The sequence below is a fragment of the Saccostrea cucullata genome, unplaced genomic scaffold (assembly GCF_032062105.1).
Source record: "Saccostrea cucullata isolate Sc308-1 unplaced genomic scaffold, CSIRO_AGI_Scuc_v1 ctg751, whole genome shotgun sequence".
NCBI classification, from domain to species: Eukaryota; Metazoa; Mollusca; class Bivalvia; order Ostreida; family Ostreidae; genus Saccostrea; species Saccostrea cuccullata.
In genome coordinates, this window is record NW_026918475.1 from 21,570 (window position 1) to 43,261 (window position 21,692).

General features: G+C 33.7%; 1 protein-coding gene across 2 annotated transcripts; it reads left to right on the top strand.

Moving 5' to 3' along the window:
• Nucleotides 1–12,804: 12,804 nt before the first annotated feature.
• On the top strand, nucleotides 12,805–20,249 carry LOC134266686 (DDB1- and CUL4-associated factor 12-like). 2 transcript variants are annotated; one of them, XM_062748916.1, is made up of 9 exons: nucleotides 12,805–12,924; nucleotides 15,230–15,507; nucleotides 15,692–15,898; nucleotides 16,747–16,807; nucleotides 17,236–17,420; nucleotides 18,869–18,931; nucleotides 19,049–19,208; nucleotides 19,485–19,630; nucleotides 19,780–20,249. In XM_062748916.1, exons 1-9 carry the CDS (start codon nucleotides 12,918–12,920, stop codon nucleotides 19,933–19,935), a joined length of 1,263 nt encoding a protein of 420 aa, XP_062604900.1. In that variant the 5' UTR covers nucleotides 12,805–12,917; the 3' UTR covers nucleotides 19,936–20,249. The 2 variants fall into 2 exon arrangements, with proteins under 2 accessions (XP_062604900.1, XP_062604895.1); XM_062748911.1 differs by lacking the exon at nucleotides 12,805–12,924 and having other exon boundaries at nucleotides 15,211–15,507.
• The last annotated feature ends 1,443 nt before the right edge of the window (nucleotides 20,250–21,692 follow it).

The window sequence follows — 21,692 nt, forward strand, 5'->3', positions numbered from 1 at the left end:
AAAAGCTGCCATTGAAATAAATTAATATAATACTGAATTTAGTAACAGTTTTTTAAGCTAGGTGTATGAGTAAATTTTGATATTCAAAAACAACTATATATTGTACTCTCCCTCCTTTAAAATTATTTCGATGTACATTAATTAATTCCTGCAGACCACCCTGGTAAAGAATTATATTATATTAGCGTGATTAACCTGTATTATTTATGAAATAATGAAATATGAAGGTAAAGAACATTAGCAAGCTCAAACGTACACTGAAATAATACAAATTGGATCAGGGCTAACAAGGTCCTAAAAACATCAGAGGTGATGTCAGGTGCCATGGAAGAGTAAGCAACCCTAGATCCCCAGTCGACTGGTCTCACTCATAGTTGCTCCTTATCATTATCAGAAAACAGAAAAAAATAACTAAATGCCTAAATTTTAACAATTTGTATGATGAATTTCAGTTAAAATTCCATTTAATATAAGATTACATTTCCGTTCAAGGTCAGTCCATCGACCAAAGAATATGCAAAGTTTTTGCTCTAAACGAGACTTCTGATACCCTTGTAACATCCACATATTTATCAATAAATCGTCCAATTTCAGAAACTACATGTATTGTTTCATTTGAAAGATATCAACTCAAAAGGTGATAATGGTATCATCTCGTATCCTATTTTCGACCGTATTGTATTTTCGACCTATTTTTCCCAATCTGTTTCCCGTGCAGATACCGCGCGGTAGAATATAATTTTCGGTTGCAACACTTGGTAAAATATTATTGAAGCACAACTGTTGTGAAAATACCCAAAATAATTAATTCAACGGAATTCACCCGATGGTTTTAGTCCATTGTCAGAAATTCTAGTCTTTTTCCTAATGCACATTTTATCTGTTGATTAATCAAAGCCGTAATCGATTAATTACAAAGATTTTTTGATGACATTTTTCCGAAAGAAAATTAAGATCTCTGTCAAAGAGACGCATGAATATTGAAATGAATGGGTGGATCAAACGAATTTTTTTCTTCCTTAAATATGGGCACTTTCTTACAAATTTTTACTGAAAAATGCAACGTAATTTCATTGATTTTTTTTGTGGAAATGCACAGCTACTGACAGATGGATGCAACCAACGAATAAATGTATTTGCAACCAAATTATGCAACTTGTTCAATGTTTTTTTGGAAGACAGACAGTCGTAGTTTTATTGTTTTGAGTATCCTATGGATATTTATAGCCATTACTGATTGGGCGTTGATACTATATTTAGGTCGAAAACACAAGACGCTAATATTTTTGTGAGGAAAACTGCACCCTCTCCATATTATGGCATATAAATAAAATAAACACAAAACTGCAATATGGGTTATATCATTTTATTTATAGACACATATGCTAACATTTTAATCCCATATTTTCTTAGATTCTATAAAGTTTGCAATAAATTAATAAATAATGTCTAAATAGGTCGAAAATACAATACGCCAGGATATACTGTTACATAATAAATATAAGCCATTCAAAAGTTGGACTCATTAAGTTTATTATAAAATTTCATTGACGTCCATTTCTAATAAAATATCCAAGTATGAAACAAATGTGTCAGACTCTACTGTATCTTTCATTTCGAGTTAAAATGATATGTCGAAACAACTTAGAAATAAAAAAATATTTTATAGATAAAATGTCATCGATATGTCGAAATGTTTAATTGAAGGTCACAGCCTGAGACATCTTTTCAAGAGGTTTTTATCATTTTTTTCATATACATACAAAAATACCAAAAGGTCCGCTTATGAGGGTTGCAATTAGTACGCATGGTATCCGACAGATTGTCCTCAGACTTGATCTCCAAAAACTACATATATATGTATATGATTTAATGGAACATTCTTCTATGAATCAAGTCAATAAAATCAACATTGCTCGGAAGAGTAAAGAACCGAAAACCTGAGGGAAATCGTTTTGTCAATCAGAATTTCAAGTACCACATTGGTTAAATCCAAATATGTTCACGTGTTCAAAACAAAGCACGTGACTGCAGTGTCTATATTAAAACACAAATTATGAGGACCCTCAATCACATAGTCATTCTTTACGATCACATTACATACTGAAATAAACATAATATGCCACTGACAGTTATCTTGTTTTTAAAAAAAATCCTGTTCAGCAAGATTGATGGATTCATCGCAGGCCTGGTGCATTAGACAGAGTGGAACTTCGTCTGCCCCCCTTTTAGCTTTTTAAAATGATAACATAGAGCAAAACAGACCATGCAGGCAATTAATTTTAAAACGTATGCCTTGTTTTGTTTAATTCTTGTTTGTTGTTTAACGTCCCTCTAAAGAATATTTCACTCATATGGAGATGCCACCACTTGTCGGTAGAGAGCAAATTTTGGCTTATACTCAGCACTCAAGGCCTTTAAGCAGTGAGTGATCTTTTTCATGCTATAACTCTTTAGTGAGTAACAAATCAGACAAACTTCCAATAAATTCAACCCTAACCAAGCCAACTTTATATACCTGGTGTTTTACAAGAGATAAATTTGTTGCTGATGTGGTAATGTGATCCTCCCATTGCTTACAATATACCTCAATGATCTAGACATTTTGTCTTTGTCTAATCACTTGTACAAGAGCTCCCTACGATTCCAGAAACGAGACGATGTGGTCAATCCAAAATAGGTGAACAATAACCACTCTCCTTGATGCCCTTTAACCCCATTTGCCGGTTCTCAACCAATTCCTAACCTTGACTTGAACTTAATTGCCCTCATAGCTAAAAAACTATTTACAACCGGTGTCAATGATTTGTGCAAGAATTCATCTGCTGGTCGTTTCACAGGGCCAGCATTCAACAAATGCGCCTTTAACCTTTATTGAAGAGATGGACACAGTGCGTGTCATTCTGATTTGGCGCTCGATGATCAGAGAACGTAGATAATTTAATTTTTAGCGTGACCATCCCTATTCTGTTTTCATTTTCTTATATGATGAAATTTGAAGATAATGAGCAGTAATCAGACTCAAAAATCGTATTAAACCTTACAAACAGGGAGCATGTGATGCCCTAATCATCAGAAATAGAGGAGTCGTCAGTGGAATACATCGAATCGACATATGTATGAAAATGAATGATGTTATCAAATACTAGTACTTGATTAAAACAATATGTATTCAGAAAATTGAAAAGATTGGGTAACAGGCAAACTGCCCATAAATTCTCTCTCTATACAAGGTCGTGATAGTTGATTTCATGTCAACGATATATTTTTTAATGTGTCCAGTTTAAGATTACGACAAGAAAACTTCTGTTTTAAGTTGAATCTGAATCAATTCACATATTTCAACTTTATAAGAATTTTAAAAAAAGTCTTAAAAGAGCTTAATCAGTACCCAGTGGAATTCTAACAGACTTTTATCAGACCCGCTCACCAAAGGCTATATATATACTGAACAAAAAAAGAAACGCATAATCAGAATAATATGAAATTCTAAGTTTTCAGTTTAAACCTTATATAATTTAAGCGATTTTAGAGTGTGTTGTGATAAAAATCAATGTTGCAAATTGAAAAGTCAAGTTGAGGTCATTTTCATTGCCCCCAAATTCAAGGGGCATAACAATATGTACTGTGCAAAGTCTCAATGCTAGAGGGTTTCCAATGTACGGATATCGTGGGGGAATATCATCTCATTTCAGTCTCATGCGAACAATTTATGCATTTTTATGCTGATTTTTTCATCCTGCAATTGTAGCAGCAGTTTTTACAGCAAGTTCTGAATCGCATGAAGTGATGAAGGGGGGGGGGGGTGTCTGACGGTCCTGCCTGGTTGTGATTACCTGCGGATGGCCAGATAGTGGTCTTCAGACGTTAGTTTTAAGGTTGCAAAACCCACTGATTTATTTCAAATACAGTTGCAACTTCCTGTTGCGTAGCTCCATTTAGTATCATCGTTAGCCTGGTTTTATTCATCTTTGTTTGGGCGTGGCATTGCAGTATTAACACTGCAATAAAAATTTTAAATATGGGTTTAATAGAAGTGTAAAAAGTTTCTCTAAATCCAAAATATCAATGAAAATAGACATCTGATTTAGAAGAAATCATGAAAAACACTACTTTCATAAACATGTTTAATCAAGGGAGATAATTCAACACTTGGGTTTTAAAATCCCATGTTGTTCTTTAAATAGGTCACAGGTATCCAATGATATAAAAATTAGTTGTTTCATGTACATTTTAAAAATTTCTTTGAAGAATAAAACAATATGCGTTTCTTTTTTTGTTGAGTTTAGATGTTCCCCTTGATGCAATGAGGAACCTGGCCTATGTGGAGAACACGAACAGTATTCAAGTCCCGTATACAATTCAAAATTGGAGCAGAGCAAAAGATGACCTCCAAAAAAAATCAAAGGTAGGATCAGGTGCCATGGAGGAATTAGCACTCCTTGCCGACCTGTCACACCAGCCCTTTGCTCCTTGTCATGATCGGGAATGAAGGAAAAATCCGTCGTCAATTTAGGGTGTATATGTATAATAACAACGCGTGGGAAAAACGTCAGTCAGCATTAATTGTCTTAATGATACATGTAGATTGTATTTGCTGACAAGATTGTATCGACCAAAGAACTTACGAAATGACTTTACATTTGTCTGTCAATAATTAATTTATATAATTACCTCGTTTTAGAATTTGTCCATACGGAGAGCATGTTCTTGTGTATCGAATCAACTGAGAGATATAAATCCCGCATGCAGGCGATGAAGGTATATTGCTGTGTAAGTAAAGAAAGTTGACGATTGATCCCGTTTATCATATATAAAACTTGGTAGTTAGATAACCATTAACTTTTTTCAAGTAAAATATATCTTAATGTGAAACAGATATTTCAGCCTCTGTGGTATCATTTATTTCAAGCTCAGCGGGATATATCGTATCGACATAAGAATGGAAATAACCATTGTTAATTGACAATACGTCGTCGATATACCTAAACGTCGAGTTGAAGGCCACAGCAAGTGTTTTTCTTAATTTCACGTTTAACATTTTGGACAAACTCTGCTTCATATGAATACTAAAAATAGGTCTGCTAATAATGAGGCACAATTGGTACCCATGAGGATTCCAACAGATTGTAAGTGGCCCACTAGGTCCAGTATCTCACTCTGCGTTCAAACATGGATTTTTTATGACCTCTCTGTAAAAAATTGAAAATGTAAGACTTTAAAGTATAGGTTTATAAAAGGGACCAAATTTTAAAGCGTATAACATACATCGATGATACTAAAATCTGACAAAATAAAGGCAAATACGGAAAAGGCGATCAGATGAACAAGTGGTTAATTCGAGAAGAGGTTGGAGGGAGACTACTCTAAATTTTAAAAAAAAAAATACAGAAAATACGAGCTTTTGTGTATATTTTTTCCTTAGTCGTTACTTCTTACAATTCAATTGGGGATAGGATAATGAGTACGCTCCCCTTGGGTCTGAACTCTTTATTTATAATCCTGAAACTTTAACGATTTTTCTATAAAATCAGTAATCTCATGTTCCAATTATTTCGGGGATCTGGAAAGCGAAAGAACATTAGACGGAAATTTCACCTAAATCAACATTGAACAATGATCCTACTAAGAGATGGAGGAGAATTTTTCAAACATCGGTTGATTTAATCTGAATCTATTTAATACGATTAAGCCAGTATTCAGCTCACTTTATCGATCACATAGTACACTATATAAGAGATAAATTACTTCTATTTCCGCATTATCATTCTCTGCACAATCTGTCGCCTTGATTAATTCGAAGAACTTAGTACAGATTCAAGACTGGAAGTCAGAGTTACAATTGCGATTTCATTAAAATAGCTTACAAAATGTTCGAATCAAGTGAAAGTATGGCATTCCAAATAAGACAGCTAGCTGCTTAATTCTAACTGCTCAGCTGTTTGCTGTCACCTGCTTACTGCCAATTGCCACACATTTTTGAATAAATTTCACAGTAAATACATGAATGAAATTTTTAAAACGTGCTAATTTCAGCGATTTTTTTAATATTTATTTCATTGAGGGTATTCAGACACACATAGAAAAACACATAATACACAAAATACAACATCCTGAAACCAAGCGCTTATGATCGGAACATCCTATGGAAAGACGGAGTATTTTGAAATATGTATGTACGGTAATATGGAGATAAGTCGGTGTGAGAGGATACCCAGGCTTCTCTTGAGAAAACAAAAATTGAGAAAAAGGCAGCATTCGGTAGAATTTCTTAATCCACTTCTACATGAGGGTGAGATGTGACTTGACATACTTTTAATGACGTTACGTCAAAGTCTCCACCAGGATTGTACAACTATCCATGTTCAGAAACCTCGTGTGACCTTTTTGGTAATTGGAACATGATCAAATTTTCCAGTATTGTTGCATAATTGCTCTATTTTATAAAATGCCTATTATTTGCTTTCATCAATCACGATAAAATTTTAGAAAGAAATCCCACGAACTTTTGGATCATTAGCCCTCGTATTTGAATATTTGGAATAGAAAAAAAAATGATTGAAAAATATTTTTTAAACATAAAGTTAAAAAAATCAATAATATAAATTAAAGGACAGGACAAGGTAATAAATTAGGTTTTGTTCCGCTCTTACCATGCTTACATACTGATAATAAAACATGAAAATTATTTCTACGTTACTATGTATTACGCCTTTTATCGCGTTATAACGCCTTTAGTTATAAATCCTTTACACTTTGCATTATATGGAAGGGAATTACCGCCAAAAGTCTATGTATCTTGCTTTTATTCTTATTCTGCCTACTTCTTTATGCTTTGTTGTTATTGTTATTATATGTCACTTTATTGTTTTCATATTCGTCTTTATTACATTTCACTTTGACTTTTATCCTTCTTCATTTTGCCCTTACCTCTATGTTGCTTTATTCTTGTAACTTCATCTTACTTTCTTTTAAATTGATACAGTTTCTTAAATGATTAGAACAATTACGAACGTTAACTCAATCACGCAAACAATGAAGCATATATTCAATAAAGACGAATACAAGTTGTCCGAATTTAGTGCCGCATTATAACGCTAGGTGGCAGGGGTGTTGGTAAAACTAGGTAAGCAAACCCGTGCCTGGGTTATTCGAGTTTTTTCAATTTTCTGCCTTAATACTTTATAAATCAAACTTAAATTTTTTAAAGACTGATGTTTGTTATAAGTCCAGGTTTGTACCCGATACATGCCATTCCCTCGGAAGTCTCGCTAGATGGTAAGATTTCCCCTGGAAGACTGACTACTTAGTGATGCTTCCTTCGGAAGACTATACAGTGGGACTCCCCCCGGGGAAGTTTCAGTATATAGCTATAGTCTTCCGTGGGAAATCTCGCTATACATAGCAATTCGCCCCCATTCCTAGCAACCCCTCCCTCGAATAGTTTTTTTTAAATCATAAAACAAATCGTAAAACAATGTTTATATATACTAACGTTTTCAGTTTTTGAAGAAAATTTATCCGTTCTATCAGGGACCTATATACTAGTATATAGGTCCCTGGTTGAAACATTTTCCTAAACGTAACTTTTTAAAGTAAAATTTACTACTGGAAAAGTTCAGCGAAAGGCTTGTTTCCCCCCATTCCTTATCCCTTACACTTTTTGTTGCAGTACTCATAGTCAATTTATAATATTAAAAGTAATGTACTTAGTGGCATTTGAGTAAATTTTATTACTGAAAAAAGTAAAAAGTTGACGACCCCCCCCCCCTTCAACACCACCAAATAGAATTTTCGAGTTTTAAGATTTTTTTAGCTTTCCTGGTTGATGACAAACACGATGCGTACTAAATATATTTCTTTCTTTAATATAAAATATTAACGCAGAAAAAAAACGGGGTGTTTCTAGTATGCCTGGGTGCATGTAGTCCGTTTCAGACTTCGCCTTCCATGCGCGGATCTAGAGGGGGGGGGGGGGGGGTTGGACCCCCTGGAATTAACAAGGTTACTAAAAAAAGGAAAAAAAGTTAACCCTCCCCCCCCCCCCGCCCACGAAATAGAATTTAGTTGTTTGAGCGACTTTAGGTTTTTTTCGTCTTTTTATGCTTGTCAATAAATTTCTGGGATTGGATTTTTTTTACTTGGTCCCCCCCTCCCTGGAAAAAAAATCTGGATCCGCGCCTGCCTACCCATAACGCTCCTCACTCCTTTGTAAAGCCCTGTCCCTAGAATCACGCGCATCAGCTGTAACTATGTGTCGTGAAATAAAGTTCAGTTCAGTGGAAGGTTCTGAAAAACAACCCAATTTATAAGGGTTAACTAGTATCAAAATATTTAACATTTTTATAACAATTAAACTGTAATTCAAATATCCAACAAATAACTTTAGAAGAGTTATATTTTTCAGGCGAGAGAACACTGACGTAGCATCGTTTTTGAATGTGGGGAGAGGGGCAACAAGAGAAAAAATATTCAAGCTACCCGGCTGAAAACAACTTGACAAGCGCAAATAAACCCCAGGAAATTGTCCAAACTTGAAAATACATAGGCGTCGGAACCGGGGAGAGGAGGGGGTGGGGGGGGGGGGGTGGATGGGCTTAGCCCCCACTTCTTTCCAAAGAGTAGCTGCAGATCTGTAGCTCTCCGAAAAAATATATATTGATAGACCGGAGATCAATAATTTTATTCGGAGAGCTACAGATCTGCAGCTAAAGTTCTATCAATAATTTTTTTCGGAGACCTACAGATCTGCAGCTATCCAAAGATAGACTTAATATAGACATTGAACATTCCTGCGTAGGTTTAGCCCCCCCCCCTCCCCCCTCTTTCCATAGACACGATGCAGTAAAGGTTTAAAATGGGGAAAGTGGTGGTATTTGGGAAAAAAACTCTGGCACTGGAGTTCGAACCTTTAACACACCCCACCCCATCCCTTCTCACGAAATAGGATTTTTGTGTTTGGAAAATGGAATTTTTTTTGGCTTGTCAGGTCTTTTTTTGAAGGTCTGCAAATTTTTTTTTACACTTACCCCCCCCCCCCCCAACTTTCAATTGCTCCCGACGCCAATGAAATCCTATTTCGGGGGCGGGGTGGGTTTTGAATTAGATTCAAATTCTTCTATAGTATCAAATTTAAATTTTCTTCCTACTATACGTACTACATTTATTTATGTGACCCTTACTCTTACAAAAAGTGGGTAGGCCTTTAAATTAACAATTCAGTATAGTATAAAGTTATGTCTGAAAAACGAAGCCGCTTTTTCTGTGTGCCCAGAGAAAATAAATATGGAGTTTCCATCATTGGATCGGGAGATCGGATCCGGCCCTCAGAAGTTCGATTGATAAACCCGGCCCGGGTTTGCTTACCTAGTTTTACCAACACTTGTAGCGAACACTACGACACCTAGCGTTATAATGCCGCACTAAATTTTGACGGTTTGACAACTTCCATTCGTCTTCATTGAATATGCTTCATTGTTAGGGTGATTGAATTTAACATTCGTAGTAGAGATAATGCTAATAATTTATTAAAGAAACTGTTTAAGTTTAAAAGAAAGTAGAATGAATTAACAAGAATAAAGCAACATAGAAGTAAAGACAAAATGAAGAATGATAAAAGTCAAAGTGAAATGTAATAAAGACGAATATGAAAACAATAAAGTGACATATAATTACAAAACAACAAGGCATAAAGAAGTAGGCAGAATAAGAATAAAAGCAAGATACATAGACTTTTGGCGGTAATTCCCTTCCATAGCATTATTGTCTTTATTTAAGGGGGCCGACTATAGTTTCCATGCGCAATATTTCGCGCATCAAAATAAAATGAAGCGTATTTACTGTTTTAATGCAACTTTTTTCGCTTAATTATTAAAATTAAACAAAATTAAGAAATTATAGGTCTAAAAATGTTATTACAATTTGATATAACTGATTTTTTAATCGGTTTTGAAATTGATAGGTAGGTTGACGCAGTGTCTTTTTGACGTTGTGATAATCTGTAGCTCTTAAAGAAAGGGGTAATATAAATATAATTAAAGAAAAAGTTTTAAACATACACTCTTGAAATTTAAAACATAGAAATTTGAAATTTGAGAAAGTTTCCAATATTTTTATTATATTTTCATGTGAATCTATTGTGTACGTCATATTTTGTAGTACTCTATAAATATAGTAAAAATTGCTGATTTTTTGCATTTTGAGATGCCCCCTCTGGTAACAAGACGGTAGAATTTTGTGTTTCTTACATATATTGTATAATATAGTATTACTCATCAAATATTATAGTTTGAACAAAATGTCTATTGTAGTATTTGTATAAATTGCTTTAAAGTGCTTAAAATTGACATTTTCCTATATAATCCTATAGTAAATGTACCTGTATTTTGAGACGGTCCCTCAAAAATACCCGGACGATAGATTTCCCCCAAACTTTGCATGTACACTGAAGTTGATGTATGTTATATATGGTATAAAAATGAAAAGTTTTGCTATTGTAGTTTTCACACAATAAAACTATAGTCGGCCCCCTTAAAATTATACATTTGTGGACTCTTTAGGTAGCGAATATGGTTTAGGAAATTATGGTGACCGAGAAGAAGCGTTAAATATTATATTACGTCTTCTCAAAAGACGAAAAACGCTTTAGAATGATCCTATTATAAGATAAGATTTATTAATACCAATTTGGGGCCCATCAGGGCATACAAGTAATAAGGAAAAAAAAAAAAAAAACATACAAGCAGAAATTCAAAATTGATAGCAGTGACTAACAAAAGATAAATGATGTTACAGCAGTTGGGGATTACAACATACATAATCAATATACTGTAAATAATAGTTTGTTTAAAGTATTTCTATATATTACTCTTTTGTATTTATTTGTTTCTTTGTTTAACATAGCATAATTTGCTATTTCTTATTTTAAAGATATTGATTAAAAAATTACCCAGCTTGATAAGCAACATGTCATCTTCATTAGACATAATCCATAAAAATTTTTCTTTATTTGTTAAAGTATAGAAATTTTTATTACTTTTAGCAATAATATTAAAAAAGTCATCTCTATCATGCTTATATAATGGACATTCAATCAGTGAGTGTATCTCATCTTCCACACAGTTCATGTCGCACATTCTACAAATTCTTTCATTTCTTGCAAGGGTGGTTTGCTCTCCAGCAGAGTTTAGTTTTTTTTCGTACCTTCCACTTTCTATTCTGAGATTATGTGAACTCACTCTAAATTTGCATATAATTTTTCTTTGTTCAAAATTTTTTAATAATAAATACTTTTCAATTTCAAAACTTCTTTTTATATAGAAATATGTTGTAAGTTTACCCGATAGACAACCATCATCTCTTTGTTTAAACCAATATTGAAGGAAATCTTCTCTAATAATTTTTTTCAGATGTTTCTTTAAAGTTATTAGTTTCATTGATTTACATCTTGACAAATCTATGCCCATTCTGTTACAGAAATATGTTACATTTGAAAACCAACTATTTACATTACAACTGTCCAAGATAATGCATTCTTTGTATGCACTGTATAACAAAGAGTTTTCAGGCATGTTTTCCAGTCTGTGCCAGTAAGATATAATTGCTATAATAATAGAATAAAATATTGGTTGTCTACCCAGTTCAGAGAGAACTGCAATATTGGTACTTCTTTTCCCAGACCCTATGATAAATTTGCAAAATTTCATATGAAGATTTTCAATCTCCCAATCTTTAAATATATCAAATAAACATTTTTCTTTTCTTTGCATTGATGATGACAATACACCCCATATTTCGGATCCATAGGTAGCTCATGTGATCAAATAGATGAAGTAAAGTTTTAATGGGTGGATCTGTTGATTTTATATCTTTGTATATTTTAAATGATGACTTTAAAGCTTTGTTATATAAATTACACCTTGCTTCTTTGAAAGAACCAGAATTTGAGAGTATTATACCTAGGTATTTATACGTTTTTACACATTCTATATTAATACCATTAATTGAAAATGTTTCTTTTAATAAATGCCCACTTCTGTTGAAAATAATTACTTTTGTTTTGTTAACATTGATTTATATTTATTTATATAAATAGCACACGTCAGGCACTTGATCGATCCAATAATACTTTTTAACCCATAGTATATCGCACGTACATGACTGTTTTTATTTTTCTGTGGGTTAAAATGTTTCCGAAACAAGTGCTTGTATAAATAGGCCGAAATATCTGACGTTTTCCAGGCTTTTTAACGGTGTTGATCACGTGGCGGATTTAGAGGGGGCCCAGCTCCCCAGCCCCCCCCCCACCTTGTGTCCAAAAAAAAAAAAATACACACGATTTGATAATTCAATGTTTTTTGGTGTGGCAGTGGACCCCTTCCCTGACCCAAAACTGGTCGGGCTCCACTCCCTTTTTCAAAATTTCTGGATCCGCCACTGTATAAAAGCCTGGAAAACATCAGCTATTTCGCACTAGGCTCTAAACAAAATTAATCCAATAACCTTAATTTTTTCTTTTGAAAAATGGAATTGTCCAATTTTAAATACGCATCTTATTGATCTTGAAATTCCCTAACTTTGGCTTATAATGCATCACAAGGTCTGGGTGATGAAACCTCGAAGTGACGAAATATGTAAAACATCTATCATTAGTTTCGAACACATTTTCACATGTGAAAATAAGACAATTTTTAAGTAAGAATATTGTTAATATATGTTTCTAATGTATGGCGTGTTTTTCATAATTATTTTTAAATCTTTTTATTTGTATGTGCTAAAAGAAAAACGCACCTGCATATACGAAACTAATTACTAAATGTTTTGACATCAGCCATCAACGGACGAAATCATTCGAAAGATACATTACACGAAAAAAGTTCTTTCCTGATATGAAAACAAAGTCAAGGAATCTTTAAAATATGTTTAGTAAGAAATATTTCATGTTTAAGAACGTTTAAGTTAAAAGTATGTCACGAATCTTGGGGAGCTTTATGCATGTAAACGGTGATGAACTTTCGGTATATCATATCATACCGACACTGACAGCTGTACTGTACATAAACTGGTCATCATTAAATCTCTCTATTTACTAGTAATATTTTAAACTGGTATTGTATATATTATTGGAAAAAAGGATTTTTTATCATATTAATGAAGAACAGTTTTCATTTCATTAATATTGTTTTTATGATCTATGAAGAATATTCACATGTTCAGTTATTCAAACAAGAAAGGAAATTGCACAATTCTTCTTCCTATGAAGTGAAGAGCCGCTGCTGCGGCATTTTCTCACTTTGATTAAAAACATGTATGTTCACATTCATGAAAACAATATACAAACTTCTTTAGACACAAAATCTTTGAAGTTTAAGCTTAGCATTGAGGCTTTCAGAGTAGAATAATCTAACTGTCCTGGGACAACCCTTCAACCAGTTAGTTGGTTTAAGCGCTCTACTGAGATCATGTTATTTAGGGAATAACTGTCTTTTAATTTGGTATTTGTGACCGTTAATGCTGATTTGATGGTCACAAACTGAGTTTTACCGGCGACGCGTAAGCGAAGCCGGTACAACGGATGTTTGCGACTGTTAAATCAGCATTAACGGTCGGAAATACCAAATTAGAAGATAGTTATTTCCATTCTAATGCAATCATTGCATTTTGTTTGTTGTTTATGTCTTATTTTGTTGAGTTTTGTAATATGAAATACGTCATGGAGCATTGTGGTTTTGCGTCGCTCTATTATGACGCCACAATGAAAAGTTTTCACACTCATTAATGCTCATTTTACTGCTTCAAACAAAGCGCATTAGCCAATCAAAATGTGTTTCACAAACCAATTGCATTAGCATTGCTGCTTACTGTACAATTTTGCTGACTTTAACTAAAATTTTCTTAATTTACTCTCAACACGGTTAAAACAAAGGCACTTATTCATTGTACTTATTCATACATGTTAACTCTACTGATTTAGGCGGGAGTCTACCGCTTTTTCACACAATCTCACGCCTACCAATTTTATTCATAAATCTACCACTTTTCTACAAAAGTTTTGCCTAAAGTATTTTTGGTTTGCTTGGATAGTCATTTTTGAAGCCACTCATAAGATATCGCGTGATTTGACCCGGAAGCATACAAACACTTTTTTTGTACCGATGTGCACATAGATTTCAAGTACGTATTTGACAACGACTACAGCACAAATGACAAAACTCTGATTACATTGGTTACGATACATTTTGTCGACATTACTGCCATGAAAAAGAGGATATAGCATTTTAGAATTGGATGAAAACGTTTAACATCGTCTCTAAAAGCACAGAAGCTTGCAGTTTTATCAATAAAGTCAATAGAAATCACTAGATTGACCAAGTCATGAGGCACATCTCTACTTTCGTTTTCGATCGTCGCGGGAAATCCAATATATTTAACGAAAGATAGGAACTAGTTTTACATCTATATTAAACTATGTCATCATTTGTTGTGTTTGATAACTGATTTAACATTCAGAATTATTGTTTCTAGGCTATATCAGCAAAGATCACTCTTAAAAAGTTAACGTTAAGCAGGCAATCAAAGCAAAATGATGAGCATGAAAAATATTTGAATTTGTATAATTTATATCAAACTTAAGGTCTTTCTGTCTACTTCTTTGCAGTTGATATTTAAGATTAATTCTTGTAGTTTTCATTTAAGACCAAACATATATATTACAAGCAATATATCTTCATAAATCCAAGTGTAAAACAACGCGCGCAATGCTACCGCTTTTGAGGTCTGAATCTCCCTATTTTTCATCACAACAGGTTAACATGTATGCTTATATTTTTCTTATAGATAAAAAAATTAACCCATACTGTAAGGGGTTAATTTTTTTATATAAGAAACATAAGTAACATCAGTTGGCTGTGAATGAATTCTCTAATTAAACTGGGTCTGTAGGACAATATCATTTAAATGATGGAACATTCCATATTAACCTGTCATTGTAAACCTGTCTGAAAATCAGACACAATTTATTTTGTCTCTATTTTGATGTATGAGGAAAAGTAGGAGCAGATACCAGTCGAAAAGCCTATGATATAATGCATATCTTTCAAATAGATTGTGTTTAAATTAAAGTTAGGTACAAGTAAACAATAATGAATGAGTACTCAATTCTTACTTATTTCTGACGACAGTATAAAAATCAATTTAATATTGAAATTAAATATGTTTTTTTTTATTTTAGGCAAACCTAGAAACTGCTCCTTCCGTTCTCCCTGTATGAGCAGTACCAGCCGGGAGGATAGGACACTGGATGTGGAGGTGTTCCGTCACATACAGAACAGGCAGTACGGCGGCAAGCACCTATATATAAACCAGGAGAAGATGATGCTGCCTTTTGTCTCTCAGCATGTACCACCCTTACTAGCAGAAAAGGAATATGACATGGGCGAAATTAATAAAATCTTTGCCTCTCATTGGCTGGATGAAAGACAAGTTGCCATTGGAACCAAGTGCAACAAAGTATTCTTGATGAGCTTTAAATAACTACATTTTAATAAAAAATGTTATATAGTGTACTTGTATGTAATTCAATCCTTTGTGCAAAACAGTAAATCTAGATGCCTCATAAGTGAAAAAATTACTTAATCTATATTTGACATTGCAAAGTACTTACATAAATGAGGTGTATACATGTATATTTCAGCTGATTATAATGGACACAAAGACTGGCAAACAGTTTAATATTCCATCATTAAAAAGCAGTAAAAACAGTATTCCTGCTGAATGCCCATGTGGAATCCACAGTATTGCCTTAAATCCCTCCCAGACCTTGTGTGCCACAGGGGCAGAGAATACCAATGACCTTGCTATATACCAGCTACCAACCTTTGACCCTGTGATGGTGGGAGAGGTAGGTTTTTCTGTATCACATCCGTTTAGACCTCAGTTCAGTCAGCTGTCACTTAGCATTCTTTGCTAAGATTTACATATAATTGTGATTTAATCGTCAACATTTAGTTTATTTCCTCTAATATTTAGGTTAGATTGTAATGAAATGCTGAAATTATGTTATAAATTGAACAAGAAGGTAACAATATTGACAATTTGTCTTGTGAATTCACCAAAGAAAGACAATTTGTCATTGGATTCACAGGTGTGAAAGTCAGTAGTATAACCATAGCTCTGTTCACCAAGAAGAGAAAAAGTTCATAGGTTATTTTGTCGAGGAAGAAATTTCAGAGTCCATATTTACCTATACATCATTAAATTTATGTAACATAATTTACTTTCATTTGTTGCATTGAATGAATAAAGACTATGTGTATTAATATATGTTTTATTTTTCCTCCATAAACTGTCATATAGTCATATATGAGTATTTCAACACAATACCAGACTGATAGATTACTGGTAGATTACAATAACTTTTACAAATACTCACTACTGAATAAACCATCTGTTACAATAAATAGAAATTAGAATGTGCTGTAAGTCACAGAGAAATTTAACAAACTCACTTGAAACATGGTATCGAAACGTAAAGTTTTAGCCCACAAACCCACATTTTTACTTAATACATTTGAGAATTTGCTTTATTTTTAGCTTTACGATCATTTTTTTAATTTATAAAAAAAGATGAAACATAGCCAACAGGACTTTGATTTTTCGGAATTTGTTACCTCTGTGACATGTATCATACTGATGCAACTAGGTAGAAAATGATAAACAATATAAATGTTATATTTCTTGCTTCCTCAGAATGGTCACAGTGACTGGATATTTGATATCACATGGATAGATGATGAATATTTAGTCACAGGTATTTTCTTCTTCTTTTATCTTTTTACCTTGAGTTAATTCATTAAGGTATAATTTGATGCTTAAGACATACTGTATACAGGGAAATTTTCGCTCCCATTTTATTTTCGCCCCTTTCGCCCTCTTCTTGAGTGGGCGAATTTAAAACGGGGCGAATTCAAATTACACAGCATAATTTCTTAAACAGAACTATGAATGGGCGAATTTAAAACGGGGCAAAATTGTTAGCAAGAGCAAAAGTGCGAAAATAACATGGGGTGAAAATAAATCTGTTTACACTAAAACTTTCCAACTTTTTCTAATGGGTGAGAAGAATAAAGATATTTAAAATGGTAGCTTAAAATAAAGGATAGACAAAATTAAAAATTTTGGAACAATTATTCACAGAGAGATGACGTAATTAAAATGTCCTATTTAATGTTATAACAGGGTCTAGGGATAGCAAGCTGGCCTTATGGAGAGTAGAGACGGTGGACTCGGATTCTGAGGATAGTGAACCATTGATCACTGCTGGCATACGTATGCCAGATTATGCCATCACTAAACCAGTGATATCAAGGTTGTGTGAAAAGGCTCAGAAAGTCAGAGCCCTAGCCTATCACGATGAGAGAAAGGCAAGTTTAGAATTTACATACATGTAACTGATATTTTTATAAGCCCATCTTATTATGAAGTGAATATTGTGGCATTTATGTTGGTCCGTCTGCATGTTACCTTTTTGGTGTTTAGCTTGTAACTTAAATACTATTAGGCCTAGAATTATCAAACTTTTTCAGTTGATACATCTTGGGTAGAAGGTGTGTCACACATTAAAAATAGCTTGTTGTGACCTTTAATTGGGTTGCTATGGCCAAATATGTAAAAATCCTATCTGGCTTATTACTAAAAACTGTAAGTTCTAGAAACATCAAACTTTACCATTTAATGCATCTTAGGCAGAAGTGTCAGATTTTACTTAACGTTCACCGTTACTTTTAATTAAAGTGAATTAAAAAGACAGCTTTTTAAAAAAAAAACTTTTTAATTACCCGGTACACATTTCCATCAGATGTAAGGGTATTTCAGAAACCTTAATTTAAAAAAAGTAAAATTAAGAAAATACACATTTTTCAACTATATACAGTAAACCAACTTTTATTCGTGACAACTTTATTTCGCAATTTACCGTGAGTGAACAAATTCGCAACGATAAATTTTCGTGAGCAAGCCTTTTTGGATCTGTTCTAAATAGACACAGAGACTCTTAAGGACCGGTTCGCGGCGAGAAATATTTGCAATTATGTCTCTCTCGCGAACCTCGTAAAAATTTCTTGCACGAGAATAAAGTTGGTTTACAGTACTTTATGACATTCTTAGCAATATGATGTTTCTTTTGTGTCGATAATAAGAGAAGTTTTCTTTTGTGTCAATAATAAGAGAAGTGTGGGGTTCAAGTTCCACTTCTCCCAAGGGTTTAATCATCAAGCAACTGGTCAGAAAAAATTTTGATAACAGAAAATTGCATGTCTCTGATCAAGCAGGTGTTTATATCTTTTTTGAATTGGGAAAAGGAACCAGCATCTTATTCATTACTTCTTGTCGTCTAATATTACTTTCAAAATAAATTATGTGTAATTTAATTTAAACTAATTCAGTATTGTATATTATAAATGTATTTTTAAAATTATTTATACCTTTAATAAATTTCAGTTTTAATTATGTCTCACTAAGTGTCAGACAATTTAATGGTGTAGAGAAAAAACATAATAAATTAGTGTTTTGATGTTTTATTAGTGTATTTGTTTTCAAACTCTTACACAATCATTTGAGAAATATATGATGTAGTATATAATGTACGCCTACACCTGGTAACAGGAAATTTTACACGAAACATTATAAGAAATGGAAAAATAATTGAAATCTTCATATCAAGGTTGACATGATTTTCTTCTGTGCTCTATGAAATGTTTGAAATTGAAGAGATTTGACAGGCGTATCATGAGCTATGGTGGGGCACCTTATTTAAAACAACCCATATGAACATTATCTCTCTTGACATCTCACTTGAAATCCTCTGTTACAGGAACTGGCTGTTTTATCACTCAATGGCTGCTTTCATTTGTGGGATGTGGAAAATTTTAATGCTGTAAGTACACTAAATAATACAGAAATCAGAACTGAAGTCTTTATTTGTTTATTGTATATCTGTATCAAAGCAATATCTGGAGTTCAGTATTTTGATATTTTAATTCTACATTTTCAGAGGATTCACAGATGTCTGATACACTCGCGTGAGAATGTGTGCATGGCGGTATCTAAGAAATACTGTAGTTATGCTGTAGGATCACAGTCCCATATTGACATACTAGACCCACGATGTCCCAATACACAGACATCAATCTTGTCCAAGTACCGAGGCAGTGGTATGTTTGTCATCACTTCTGTATACTAAGAATGTTTATGTATCTTTTTCCTTTGTTCAAAACATGACCTCCCAGGGGTAGAGTGGAGTCACAATGGGTTATCAAGGTTTTACGTAGGAAAACATGGGAAAAATCATTAAACTGCTTCACAAAGTCCTGAGTTTTACTGATAATCCCCCCTCTTTTTATACAGGTGTTACTTTTACTGAAAATGTCCTCTAATTTATCCAGGTGTCCGGTCCCTGAGTTTTACTGATGATGTCTCTAATTATCTAGGTGTACGATCCCTGAGTTTTACTGATGATGTCCTGACAATTGGTACTGGAGTGGGAGTGGTCCTTTTCTTTGACGTCAGGGCAGGGCGCTACCTGGAGAGTGATTGTGGCCATTCATGTTCTCTAATGGCAGGAAGTGGCTGGCTGGTAAGCCCTAGCAATTAAATCTATCACTCTTCTTCTGCTAATCAAATTTTCCAATGCAGAAAACGCTTCAAGTATTTTGCACCAGTGAACAATTTTGAAATGAAGAGTACATGAAATTATTAACCATTTCTTTGAATGTCTTCTTACAGCGTCACGATGAAACATTCCGGGACTTTTTCTGGGAGGCAGAATACCCAAGTGCTATTTATACGCATCGTTACAACAGTACTGGGACTCGTTTATTCACAGCTGGAGGTCCACTCCCAGCTGGTCTGTGGGGAAACTACGCTGGTCTCTGGCAGTAGAATTACAACATTATCTATCCTTGTTATTTTATGATCTGTTGGGATTCTTACCTAATTTTCTCTTTATTAGAGATTTTAAGGAATCCAGATTAATTTAAAGTTAATAGATAAAAATTTAATGTCATGTGATGTGAAGGCTTCTGTTGTGTGCTTGAGTGTTGGATGTATGCTGCTGTTACAAGAATGAAATAACTGTTAACAATATATCCTCATCTATTTCTTGTGGAAATAATGTACTTTATGTTTTATTATTATACGTACAATAATGTACCATGTTATGAAGTTACACATTAGTAAAACTTATTCTTATTTGATTACCATTGTATGTTTTGTTGATTTCTGAATGCTGAAGTACTTTGTACACTGTGATTTGAATCTGGACAGCCCTGTTGGCTTAGAAAAATTGATTTAACAAGATGCCTATAAGGGCCTTGAATCACTCTTCTGATCAGTTGTACAACCTATCTTTTCTATTTGCAGCCTCCAAGTATCCTGTATACATGTATTAAGACAATGCAATTTAAAAGTAGCTCATCATGACCTACATTTTAATTAAAATGCTGAGATCCCATTATACATCAACTGACAAAGTTTGATGATTCTAAGCTCTTTATCATCTGAAAGTATTCATAGTCATGAGAACTCCAAAAGGAGGTTACAGTGACCTACTTTTTGGTACACATACTCCAGTCCCTAAAATGACTCAACTGAGTTATACTTATTGAGCAATTATTTTGGGTATCACTAGATATTCTGATGGGTGGTGACGAGTTCTCTGTAGTGAACGAGATCATGCCCATCAGAATATCCAGTGATACCCAAAAATAATTGTTCAATAAGGAACTTGTATCATGTCAATCATCGGTCACATGACCTTTATAAGTTTTAATTCCACCCAAATTGACAATAATTTTTTTTCATTTCACTTGCATAATGCTAAGTGACAAGATGGATATTAATTTTGTAAGAGCTAGTGCTTGGTGTGCTTTTTTAATTCTGAAAAAAACTTTCAGTGTACAGGACTGCCCAAAAATCCATGGATTCCAATTTTTAGGAACACGTAGATACATGTGCAAGTAATTTTAACTTGGATTTTCTGGATTAGAAATCGTCATTCAACGAATCTCTCACGGCAAGTACCCGTTTTGTGAAAGCATAGGCGTCAGAACCGTGGGGGGGTTAGCCCCCCTTACTTTTTTGCAAAGATAGACGTAATACATGTATAGGCATTGGAAATGGGGGGTTACCTTTTTTTGTTGGTTTAGCCCCCTTCCCACTTTCAATTTGCTTCCGACGCCTATGTACAGTTCTATCAAAAGCTTAAATAAGAGAAAGCTAAGCAGATATTAAATACGACTGTTTTAATTTCAATGAGGGAATTTTACAGAGAAGGGGGGCGGGGCTCCCTCCACTTCTTTTAAACTTTAAATTTTAACTGTTAATTATAATTGAGTAACTGAAATGGTAACAAGCTAAGGAGATACAATTTAAGCCACCCCCCCCCCATGCTAGCTTACATGTATATTTCGGAAGTTATTGTACATGCAAAAACTTCCGAAATAAACCTGATACCGCATGCCTTTGGCTCTGCCTCCTCAACGGTATCAAGATTTAATGCACAGCGATCTTCAAAGGAAAATCACCACAACCATGATACAACAAAGTTTGATTATTTTAAATCATATTACTGAGTATTTAAAATATTTAGATATTTGAAATTCCAAAAGTTGGTCACTGTGACCTACTTCCTAGTTGAA

Excerpts from the sequence above, each read along its gene's own strand:
- LOC134266686 (XM_062748911.1), top strand. The coding sequence starts at position 15,211 with ATGTTTTTTTTTATTTTAGGCAAACCTAGAAACTGCTCCTTCCGTTCT. Across the intron at positions 15,899-16,746 it reads ACCCTGTGATGGTGGGAGAG|AATGGTCACAGTGACTGGAT; the intron begins GTAGGTTTTTCT and ends TTGCTTCCTCAG. Across the intron at positions 16,808-17,235 it reads TGATGAATATTTAGTCACAG|GGTCTAGGGATAGCAAGCTG; the intron begins GTATTTTCTTCT and ends ATGTTATAACAG.